Genomic DNA, 12170 nt, shown 5'->3' with positions numbered 1-12170 from the left:
ATAAAACAAATAGTATTTCCTACTTACTGGAGAATTAAAGGCGGATTCTAAGACACATAACTTATATCACTTTCACATAACTCTTCTAGCTTATTGAATTCAAGGTCATTTTGAGGCAAAATGATTAGCTTCTATCAAGCCACCAACCATCTTATGCTATATACAGAAAGTCAAGATAACAGCTTGGAATATCACTAGCGGAAATAAAATGATTGCAATAATTATCTCTTAAAAATAAAAGAAACATCATACATAGACGTATCTACAGAAAGTGCTACTACAAGTGGTGTGAGTGCGGATCAAGTATGACCTCACCCTTAAATGAAGATCTGGATGCAAGTGTAAAATTCGTGTGATGGATGAAAATGTGCCACTGTTGATTGACTTGTTGACTGTTGTGCCACACAAATGGCACATAAATTTCAGTAATTAAATATTTCAACAGTACTCAAGTTTCATCAAGGTTTAAATGACGCAAAGGATCCCTGATTAACAAAAATGTATTATTAATTGTGATCCTAACAGTTCAGTTGAGATGGACTTTGGGTAAATTATTGCTTTAAATAACTTCCTCCATTACACCCCCCACCCACCCAACAGCAAAATAAAGCACACATTAGAAAACTACTGCTCTATAACGTCAAGGCTTCAACAAATGCGAAGTCCTCCATCCAAAGTGCCTTGCAGGAGTTTGAACAAGCTTGTCTGAGGTAAAGAAATAAGACACTATATTTTTGTCTGTTTACGTTCATGTAGAAACGTAACCTGACAGAAATTCACACTACGAAACGAATTTAGGGAATGATGACCAACAAGCAAACATACAGTATTAAATGTTTTTTTTTGGTTTACTGATTTAATCTCTTTCCTTACAGCCCAATAGGGTTAAAGTGATGCACAGTAATCATACTTGTATTTTTAATCTACTTTAAAAAAAAATCTATTTAAACCATATGTCCTAACTGTAATCCATTAACCCTTGTTGGACTATTTGAGTCCATTCATGCATGATGCTAGAAATGTGTTTAATTTGTGTACACTCAAATTTGCTGTTTTTAGTAAATGTGAAAATCTATCTATGAACACACGACTTTCTCGTCAAAACTGCTTTCAAGTGTTCAACAGTCCAGCTTCTATGATGGCAATGCATGTAAATAAGATGTTCAACTAGGAAGTGAACCATTTTGGATACAAAATATATTTTCAATTTTACAATAAACATCTAATTAACATCAAAATAAAATACTATATTAACTCATTCCATCCCAGCCATTTTCACAGAAGCAGCCCCCTTCGCTCCTGGCTGTTTTACTGGATTTGGACTGATTTTGCAAGGTCCACAGAATATTGTGCTCTATTGTTATAAAAACATGGAACCTACCAAAAGAAAGATTAACGTCTCTTCTTTCATCAGAAAAAAAAGTATATTTCTATATGTCTCTGTTTTGCAGCAATTAACATTAGAATACAGCAAAGTTTCATCATTATTAATAACTCTGCTTAGAATTGTGGGGGAAACGCTTGTTTTCATCATGGCCCTGGTTGATATACTTATTATACTTTGCTGCCACCTGCTGGCTGTTTTTGTAATTAATACTAATTTTTTTTTCACCCATACTCTGCAGTTGAGGGGCTGCATCAAAGCCTTCTATATGCTCTAGCAAAAAAATATAAAACGTATAAATATGTCTTTGGGAAACAATACGTATTTATATGTTTTGGGGTGCATATGAGTTAACATTAACACAAGACCTAAATTAATATTAAAATGCATGAAGTTAAGTGCTGATTCTGACACTAAATCATTTAGTGTAGTGTATATTGGTAATTTAGCCCCCCCCCCCCCCCCCCCCCCAATCATTGTTTATTTGTCAGATTGGCAGGATCAGGCTAAAAACAACTATTTTCCCTAAAATTGTTTTATGTGGCACAATAGCCAAGGAGACTCAATTGCTGTAGATTTTACATCCACCGAAAGGTGTCGTCGTTCCCATTGACTTTCATTTAATGGTTAATGGCAACTTCAGTCCAAACAGAAAAGACCCTGTCCCACTCAGAATCATCTTGCTATCAGACTGCATTAAAACTAGTCCTACCTGCATGGCTGTGTTTGTGTGTGGGTGTGAGTTCGTGTTGATGGACTGAGATTTCCGAAATGGCTCGGATGGCCAACGGTCCCCAAACAGCCAAATCACATCCTGGGCTCCAGATGGACAGTTACGTTACGTTACGAGGCACAGTTGCGTGCACTGTAGGAATCTTTACTCATCAATGAAGGCGATCTCTTCAATCCTACAAAAGTAAACAAATCAAGTTTAGAGAGCAGCGTGCGCAGTTCAGCTGAGGAGCTGCGAAAACGACATGGACAGAGACAGGGAACAGAATGAGTGCAGTGAGAGCGTTTCCACGCAGGGTCTAGTCTTGCCTTCTTAGCAGATACAGGACGAGAGTCCTTTTGATTGGAGCTGAGAGATTTCCACATGGTGGTTTTAGACATTTCATCAGATATATTAATATCAGAGGGATCACACCTGGGGAGTGAGGAGGTGAGAAGGAGAGAAGAAGCTCAAAATTGATGTAGGGAGCGGGAGTGGCAGTATCACAGGGTTAGTACAAAACATACTGTACATGTACAGGAAAGGAAAGGCAGTTAAGACTGTGTCCACATAAACATGGATAAGACATTTACATTTGTTGTGTATCATCATACATAAAACACACAAAGAACACATTTGCTGGCTTCCAATTGTAATTATGCAATTATGCATGGACAAAAACTGCCAAAATTAAAAATAAATACATGAATAAATAAATACAAAAATAAATATGAAAAAATAAAATGTACAAAAAAAATCAAACATTAAACACTAATAATAATAATAATAATAATAATAATAATAATAATAGCAAATAATAAATAAAATAAAAATAAAACATGTATTTAAAATAAAAAATGATTCAAAAATAAAAATATAAAAATAAAAGTGGAAATAAATACAAAAATAATTAAATGTCAATTAATAAATAAAAAGGCAGCAACTCATATTTATTTATTTCATGCTGCAGATCATGTCAGCATGAAATGTTATTCAAATGAATATTTATGCATATATATTTTTGCGGTTGTTTTTATTTCCATTTATTTTTTGTATTTAATTTTTTAATTATATTTTTATATATATTTTATTTATGAATAAAATAAAATATATAAAATATATAAAATAAATAAATTAATTAATTAAAAAAATGGAGAAAAAAAATAGATGAACATTATCTCACTAATAACTGTAATAATAATAGTGATGACTTTAACTTCTCCAAATACAGGAAATTTTCTTATGGATGTGAGGTCGTGCGTTCACACTCACTTGGGGTCATGGGCCCTTGAGGCCTGCACTGGTTCGCTGCTCTCCAAGGGAATGTGAACAATTGGAGCGTCTTCACTTTTTGTACTTAGCATAACTTGCGTCTCCTGCACAAACAGGAACATGCACGATCAATATATGTATGTATTATTTTTTATTTTTTTCCCAATGGGGCATTCACATTTTGCCGTTCTACTACCTCCTCAATCTTTTTGGAAGCATCATCAAGGTTTTTTTTCTTCCATTCCGGCATGAGATCATCCAGGTAGCTGAGCTCCCGATTCGAAAAACACAGGTCCAGCAGTTTGCGGATGAATACCAGCGCCAGCACCTGCACACGTCGAAGGGGGAAAAAATGTGTATCCATTCCATCCGTCGTGAGTAGTGACTAGTCAGCTTACCATCATGGGGAAGACGATCGCGGCAGGTGACGTCTTGATGACCCAAAGAAGCACGAGACAGGTCAGCTGGGTGAGCGTGAACAGATGAACCTTCCTCAACGGTACGTGACGCAGGTAGATGAAGTCTGGCTGGTGCTTGGCCGGCATCCCAAACAGCTTCAGACGGTCAAAGAACTGTGGCCAAGCAATTCAAATTTATGTATATGCATGAATGCAAGCCGTATGTATGCCAGTGACTGAGCAAGAGCGAACACCTGTTTACACTTTATCTAATTAAGCCATATAATCACCAGCTACAATATTATGACATCCAATACTGGAGCTGTATTATAACTCTGGCGGAGATGTTTGCTTTTCTTTTTTGGCACCATCAGATAAGTGTAAATTGAAAAAAATTGGATTGGTGTGGTTGTAGTTAATATACAACCATAACTGCTCCATTGTTCATTACTTATTGAGCAATTACTTGGCGGGCCACTAGGGGGAGAGCCTCATAAGCGTGGCGAGGAAATGTAGGCAAGTTTTCAGGCGAAGAAGACTCATGAGGGTACTTTTACTTGTGTAATCTGTCCAGCAACGGACTCAGTTTTACATAAGTTTCTATGAATAATGTGTATTATATCTACAATTTTAACATTTTAAAACACATTTTATTTTTCGACTTTTTGAAGCACACAATTCCTGATGAATATTGTCATGTTTCATTTTTTTTTTTTTTCCCTTGGGGGGGTAGTTTGGGGTGTTTATGTTGTCTTTTTGTCCGGTTTTGTCTCCCCTAGTCTCATAGTTACTAACTCATAGTTAACCTCGTCCACCTGTGTGTCTCCCCCTTCCCGTATGTGCTGCTCAGTAGTGCCGTTTGCCTGCTGTGTTTCCCAGGTGTGTCTTGTTAGTGTCTCTTTAGTGTTGTATTTAGTGAGTGGTGTTTGTTTACACGTCGTGGGAGCACTGTCTTGTCTTGTTCTGTTGAGATGTGCAGTGCTGATAGTGTTACATCGAGTCAAGTTCCTCCACGTCTAGTCAAGTTTCTCCACATCAAGTCAAGTTTCTCCACGTCTAGTCAAGTCTCTCCACGTCTACTCAATTTTCTCCACGTCTAAGCAAGTCTGTCCACGTCAACCCAAGTCTGTCCACGTATACTCAAGTCTGTCCTCGTCTGGTCAAGACTGTCCACGTCTGCTGAAGTCTGTCCACGTCAACCCGAGTCTGTCCACGTCAACCCAAGTCTGTCCACGTCAACCCAAGTCTGTCCACGTCAACCCAAGTCTGTCCACGTCAACCCAAGTCTGTCCACGTCTACTCCAGTCTGTCCACGTCAACCCAAGTCTGTCCACGTCAACCCAAGTCTGTCCACGTCAACCCAAGTCTGTCCACGTCAACCCAAGTCTGTCCACGTCTACTCAAGTCTGTCCACGTCAACCCAAGTCTTTCCACGTCTACTCCAGTCTGTCCACGTCAACCCAAGTCTGTCCACGTCAATCCAAGTCTGTCCACGTCAATCCAAGTCTGTCCACGTCAATCCAAGTCTGTCCACGTCCTGCAAAGTCATATGCCATGCCAAGTCTATCCACGTCATGCCAAGTCTGTCCACGTTCAGTCCAGTCATCTACTTGGTCACAGTCAAAGTTAATCTCATTCCTGTTTGTCTCGCCAGCCTTATTTCTCAACCTTTGGGTTCATCCACCACATCCATACCCCACAGCACACCGTGACAAATATTAATATTGATTTAATTGGATTTAATATTTAAGTAGTTTTATTTATTTACTTTTGCTATGTTATACAAAAAAATGTCAGTTTATAAAATTAAACAATTGACTATGTTGCATGACAATAGTGTTTAAAAAAAAAGACACACATTTGTTCACAGAAAGTTGTCTCTGTTAAGAAGACATATGTATTTGTTTAAAGGAATACACAAAAGTCACATAATACAGTACCTGGATGCCCTTCAAGGATGAGGCTCCCATGTAGAGGAAGACACCATATAACACCGGCATTGGAATGAACTGAGTGGGAAAAAGATGATTATACAATCTTTTTAAAGTAATGCTCTCTCTCAAATTTATGTGATGACCAGAATTTGGCAGCACTCACCTGAAGGGCTCCAGTCATGAATACAGAGCATCCCATGAGCAAGAAGATGACCAGGCCAGTCAGCCTCTGTTCTCTGATGCCCAGAAAACGAGGCTGCTCTCCTGGAGCTGAGCTCTCCGACTCCAGCTTCAAACTATTCACGTGCGTGATGGACAAGACTGTTGCAGCAACGAACCACGGCAAACCCATGATGGAGCACACGGCAAGCATCATCCCCACCATCAGGAGGTCCAAGTGGTACCCGCAACCTTTCTGGGGAACACAGATGAACATTTCAAGTCAAACGTCACTTCAATTTTTTATTTCATTTCTTGATTTTTAAAAAGGGGCAAAGTATATTCACTTGGAGTGTCGGGCGATTAAAATTTTTAATCATAATTGACAAAAGTTAACTCATGACTAATCGCAAATTATATATCTGTTCTAAATATGCAATAAAATGTTTCCAGCCTTCACACAATTATTGTACATTTTATTTACATTTTATTTATGCCCACTCACTTCCAGGAAGTGACCTGATTTCAACAGGAAGTGACCTGTTTTCAACAGGAAGTGACACAATTTCAACAGCGTGACCAGGAAGCAAACAATAATTTTTTTCTAAGTTTTCATATTCTGCTCCCGGTGGAGGAGTGCAACTGTCACTTGCTTGACAGCTTGACAGCTCAGTGCATTTTTCTTTTCATATTAAGAGCTATCTAATCTTGAACATGAAGTAACTTGTGAAATTCTGCACATTTTTAAAATGGTAGAATACAACAAATATATGCATTATTATAATATTTATTACTGCCAAATTTTGATGTGGACGTGTCTGCTGCGTTGCGACTGAAATTCGCCCAGTACAGGCTTTCCAAGTAAGGGGCGGTTATTAATCATAAAAAAAATAAAATAAATAAAAAATAAAACTAATAATAAAAAAAAATAAAAAAAAATAAAAGTGATATTAAAGGAACTTTAAAATTAACTCAACTCAAAACAGTTCTTGTGAAAGTAAATACAGTAACAGTTATATAGTAACGTAATTTCACGATGGTCGTTATTTCCTATGGGAAAATAATTTAAAAAAAAGTTCTAAACAAATCTGGACATGAAGTTCTGCTGTACATGCGTAAATAGGACTTGTGGGTCAACAGCAATCATGCTAAAATACAATATGAATGAGTTGAAGTACCAGCAGTTTGTGCTCTTTCCGGTTGATGATGACTGCAGTTATCTGTTGGTCCATGAAGATGAGAATGGTGCAGAGAAGAGCAGGGATGGAAGCCGCCAGGAGAGTCCACCAAGGGTTTCGACCTATTGGGTTGATTAGCCACCCTCTGTCATCTCTGGTGGGCTAATGGAGGAACACATTCACAATATGCAAATGTAATCTGATCTATCTTACAAAAATCTGAAGGTTTTCCCAATTTACCTGGAATTTGCTCGGGACCTTTAACTTCTGTGAGGGTACTCCGATGATGTAGTCGAGAAACACCATGACGACAATGGTGAGGAAGACGGCAAAGTCGCTAATCATGGATCGCACCTGATGACATACGGAAAGACCACTTAAAAGAAATACGACTAATGTGTTCAAATCCATTTTAGGGGGGCCTAAAGAGGAGATTGACTCTCAAGGAATCAGGAAGTTACTACCTTCTTCTTTTCACAAAAAATCTCAGAGGGGTCAAACTTTTTTTCTTTCATGACAGGCCACATAGTGGTAGTTATGATTTCCTAAATGTATAGTCACCATATTATTGTATAAACACATTTGCCAATTGCACTACCCAGAAAACACACATTTATATTTAAAAACTACTGTTGAAAAGGGTGGGGTGTCACCAAGAAATGTCCCCATTTTCAAAAAACAAGCACTTTGTTTGTTTGAGTGATTGATTAATTTAAAAGGACAGTGTAGAAAGTGTTGCCATCTAATGGTGAACTAGTAGAATGCAACGACCTAAGTTCAAAGAAGGGTAAAGTGAGAGCGAGAGGGAGAGAGAGAAAACGAGCAGAATTTTTTTTTTTGCAATTATTGAAATTAATAGGTTATTAAAATGAATGAACATTGAAAAATCAAAAATGTATACATACTGTCCCTTTATGGTTATCTTTACTGAAAAACAAACGGCTAAGGGCATTTCCAAATGACCTTAAACTTGTGTATGACAACGTATGTTGTATTAACAATTAATTAAATTTGAAATCAAAAGTCGTGGAAAATCGTGGCAGGATTTAGGTCAGGGTTGTCAAACTCGTTTTTGTGGCGGGTCTGTCATGTTTTGTTGTATGTTACGTAAAACCAAATGTCTAACTATTACATATACATAACAAATTGATGGATTACTAGTTCTGAAATCAAAAGTCAAGGATAATAGTTTGCTCAAGTTACGGTAAAAAGGATAACTGCAAAAATTCATGCAAAATTTCAACATTATTATTTACAGCAATCATATAATTTGAAATTTTGGTACATATTTTGGCAATGATGATGGAATTTGACATAAAAGGATGCGTCGGGCCTTGAGTTTGACACCTGTGATTTCAGTAAAGAACAATTCTCAGTTTTGTTATGAAGGGATTTTAATGAATATTTCAATTTTGGTTCAGCTATTCTTCTCAAATGAAAATTACAGGAGGAAGGCCCACTTTATTTGCTTTAGTGTGCCAAATAATGTGAAGTATCCAGCACCTTTACCTTGGTGGGGAAGTAGCGACTCGTTTTGAACTGTTTGAGGAATGCTGACAGAAAGAAAGTGGAGAAGAACAAGATGACGGACCAGAAGAGGACATCTGGGGTGTAGGGGCCATGATGGCCACACGATGTCCCTACAAAGTGCCCCTGCAGACTCATACACTCCTGCAGAAAGAGGACAAGTTTGTCTCAGACGATTTGAGCAAAGACCTTTTGCAAGGTACCGAGTTGCACCTGAGAGGACGGAAAGTACATTAAACAGCAGCTCTGGTGAGTGAATGAGTGACCGAAGAGCACCGTTAAGGTGGAAAATTCCATTGAGCATTCACAAGACAACCTATGGTTGTGCTCAGTGAAGAAAAGCTAATCGATGAAATGTCCTTATCAGTGTTAACTTCCGACTAAGAGAAAGGTTGCTTGTTAACAAATGCAAACATGCAAGAGAAAATGCGTTTCTGTGTACACTTTGACATGATTAGGTTACCTTGACAGTGAGATTGGCCCAAGGAACAGAAGAAGCTGTGATGTTTCTCTCGCTCCACAGTTTTAAGGTTTTATTGCTCGGACTATCAGGCTGTGTACACTGGCAGCTGAAGTCAGAGAGCGCACAATAGCGATCATTTTATCAGAATCATCTAAAGATGCTGGTCCACCTCTAATCTATTTGAATTTTAAAAAATCCCACAGAAAATGAAGGAACTAGAAAGTATTACAGAATTATTATTATAAAAGTTTATCATGTGTGGTAAATTGGTAAATGTTTAAAGTGAAAGTTAACCACTGTTAATGTCGAGGAAAAAAAACAAAAAAAAACTGCCACAAATATTTGTCTTTAGCCCCAGGTGGTAGCTAGCGAGCTTACTAGCTAGCTTGGTTACCTGCTAGGGAGCTAGCTAGCTAGCACAAGAGGCTAAAGCCAAACTGTGGCAGGGTTTTTACTTTCTGCTACCAATGTAATATGTGGCAGTTTGTTATCAATTCTTTAATTCTTTCTGCCAAGAAATCCACAAACTGTGTTCCTCACTATGCCAGTGTCAGCTTGTCCAGATCACTGTGAGCGTTGAAGGGGTAGATTTCTCCCAGGTGGAAGAGCTTCTCCAAGGCCTCGTAGATGAAGATGATGCAGATGAGGGCAGCAAAGGCCTCCTCTGTGAAGCGAGTGATGTAGCACACCAGAGAGCTGGCATCTGTGGCAACAAGCAACAGACACAACAGTGCCGTCCACAGGCCAATGCAGGCCCTTAGAGACAGGTAGGAGAGGCCGTAGTCCCTAAAGAGTGAAATGAACAACACGTATCAGACAGAGCATACAAAGATGTGGCTAAAAGCTTCACTTATTTGATACATACTTGCAGAATTTGAAGAGGATTTTCTCAAACACCAACACAGGTCCTGTGCTACCCAGAATCGTGAGAGGCTGGCCAGCAAACAGTGAGTAGGCTACACCAGTCATGGATGCACCAAGTAACGACTCAATGGCACTCTGGTATACAAAACACACCTTGTTAACAATATTAGGGATATATTATTGGCCCGGCCGATTATCAGTGCCTATATTTGGCATTTTGACAAATATCGGCATTGGGCTTTTTACGAATCTGAAAGCTGATTAAGGTGGTATCTCACTGAGTGGTGAATGCTTGTGAACGTAGCAAATTTAGGGTTTTCATTAGGATTTCTAAGATGTTCAAAGACAGTTTTTACTTGTTGCAAAGACATTTCGAACATGTTCAGACAACTCACTGTGTTCGAGGATGTTTTGTAACTTTTTATGAACCCTGACGAAAACCCCAAATTAGCTACATTCGCATGCATTTGTCGCTCAGTGAGATACAAGGAACTTTAATTTATGGATTTATTTAAAATTTTACTTTATAAAAAATGATACTGACACTGGGAACTCACAAAACTTTTTTATTAAAAAATAAATAAATAAATAAAATAAAAAATTAAGTTAAGAATTAATTATGTTGAAATTTAGCAAAACTATTTACAGTAGAAAACTTTAGGGAACTATTTACTTGCTTTGTTTTTAACTTAGTTTAAGACATGCTGATGATCCTGGAAGGTCCCTGCAATGTTTTTTTTTTTTTTTTTTTTAATACTTTTTAAACAAAGCTGTCAATTCTTTTTTATGTTTAAAAATAAATGTTTTCTTTTTATGTTTTTTTTTTTTTTTTTAATTTGTGTGCTAATAGTTTCACTTTTATTCCAAATGAATATTGGATTGAAATATTGGTTATTGACCTCCTTGCCTAATAATCAGCATCGGTACAGGCCTTGAAAAAAACATATCAGTCTATCACATTCACTGCCTTTGACAAGTATACTTGTCAATTGTATTTTTTAGAGCGGTGCTAAATGGGGGCGAATCTGAACATGCTCCACTGTAAATATCAAACTTGGAAACAACTTTACTGATGCCCAACCACCGGTAGATGACATCATTGCCCCATTTTATACGAAATAAACACAGTTTCAGAGTCCATGGGAGAAATGGCTGTATTTTGGCAAACCTACATGTTTCTACTGTCAATTATAAAAGAACGAGACGGGGCAAAAAGTAGGGAGTCTATTCTGTCATTTGGTAGATTCGGTTTATATATAATTATTGAATGTAATATCACGTGAGTATTGACAATTTTAAAATGTTCTAAAATGACTGGCAGTGAATGAGTTTAAATAATATGTACCAATATTGTGTTCTTTTTCTCATGCACAGAGCTTAGAAACATGATTCTTTAAAAACATTCTGCGTAAGTGTCTGCCCTTACAATGCGTCCCTCTGTTGCCTCTCCAAGCAACCCTCCAAAGGTGATGACAGGAGACATGCAGGCGCAGTAGAGGAAGAGGAAGGAGGCCACGCACTGCAGGCTCAGACCATCTTTATAGTCACTCAGATAAAAGGGAGCCTTCCTTTTGATGTCCATTATCAGACCACCAAACAACCTGGTCGGAACACAAAAGGAACAAAGTGCACAGGGAGAACATTAGGCCTGCATCAAACATTCTCATTTGCATTTTTCATTTATGATCTGAGTGTTTAACACTTTGAAGATATTATACGAACACAATTAATTACAAAGAAAGACAGTGAAAATGTGTCTTCTAGGAAGACTTAAAATGTTTGTTTTCATGAGAATAAGGTGTAATTGCACCTCCACTACAGTAGGTGGCAGTGGCGCTCTCATTGTTAGATAGTGTATAAAGAGTATTAGTTCCTCAGCAGAAGTATATGTCAAATATTGTATAGATAAATGGTATTATATATAGTTGTAGCGTAGAGTTGACAGGGTGTAAAATATATTTTTCTTCCTGGGGGGGCAAAACAAAATATAACTGAGAAGTACCGAGATGGGATTGATGATGTGAAAATTATTCTGTCATTATCTGTCATTGCCAATTTTGGAAAAACAAAGAAAAAATATATATTTGCATCAACATTTCAAGCGCATGGCAGTGTATCACCTCCCAGTTCTCTGCAGCTCCGGTCCATGGTGTTCTGCATGTGGATCTTCCTCTACTTGGTAAGCTGTGCCATTCGGGACACCAGGCATCTTCCTCTTCTCCTTCAATTACACAAAATCAAGGCAAAGTATTGTCAGTATTGCTTTTGTAGTGCAGCTC

At 37.8% G+C, this 12170-nt stretch overlaps 1 protein-coding gene across 2 annotated transcripts in view; it reads right to left on the bottom strand.

Annotated features, from left to right (window-relative positions):
* Positions 1-1852: 1852 nt before the first annotated feature.
* The window catches only part of slc4a8 (solute carrier family 4 member 8), a 28226-nt gene continuing 17908 nt past the window's right edge, over positions 1853-12170 (bottom strand). Inside the window, exons 11-25 of one of the 2 annotated variants that reach the window (XM_077528495.1) lie at positions 12012-12112; positions 11318-11492; positions 9893-10026; positions 9568-9813; positions 9028-9133; positions 8547-8708; positions 7278-7391; positions 7038-7199; positions 5864-6115; positions 5707-5775; positions 3767-3940; positions 3565-3696; positions 3369-3472; positions 2426-2531; positions 1853-2292 (exon numbers count right to left, since the gene is read on the bottom strand). In XM_077528495.1, coding sequence (XP_077384621.1) covers positions 2287-2292; positions 2426-2531; positions 3369-3472; positions 3565-3696; positions 3767-3940; positions 5707-5775; positions 5864-6115; positions 7038-7199; positions 7278-7391; positions 8547-8708; positions 9028-9133; positions 9568-9813; positions 9893-10026; positions 11318-11492; positions 12012-12112 — 2043 coding nt within the window. In that variant the 3' untranslated portion in view covers positions 1853-2286. The remainder of the gene's footprint in view (positions 2293-2425; positions 2532-3368; positions 3473-3564; positions 3697-3766; positions 3941-5706; positions 5776-5863; positions 6116-7037; positions 7200-7277; positions 7392-8546; positions 8709-9027; positions 9134-9567; positions 9814-9892; positions 10027-11317; positions 11493-12011; positions 12113-12170) is intronic. The other variant, XM_077528496.1, reaches the window with a different exon arrangement.

This window comes from Festucalex cinctus, chromosome 8 (genome assembly GCF_051991245.1).
Source record: "Festucalex cinctus isolate MCC-2025b chromosome 8, RoL_Fcin_1.0, whole genome shotgun sequence".
NCBI classification, from domain to species: Eukaryota; Metazoa; Chordata; class Actinopteri; order Syngnathiformes; family Syngnathidae; genus Festucalex; species Festucalex cinctus.
Note: the sequence above shows the minus strand (reverse complement) of the source record. Positions and strands in the feature narration are given on the sequence as shown.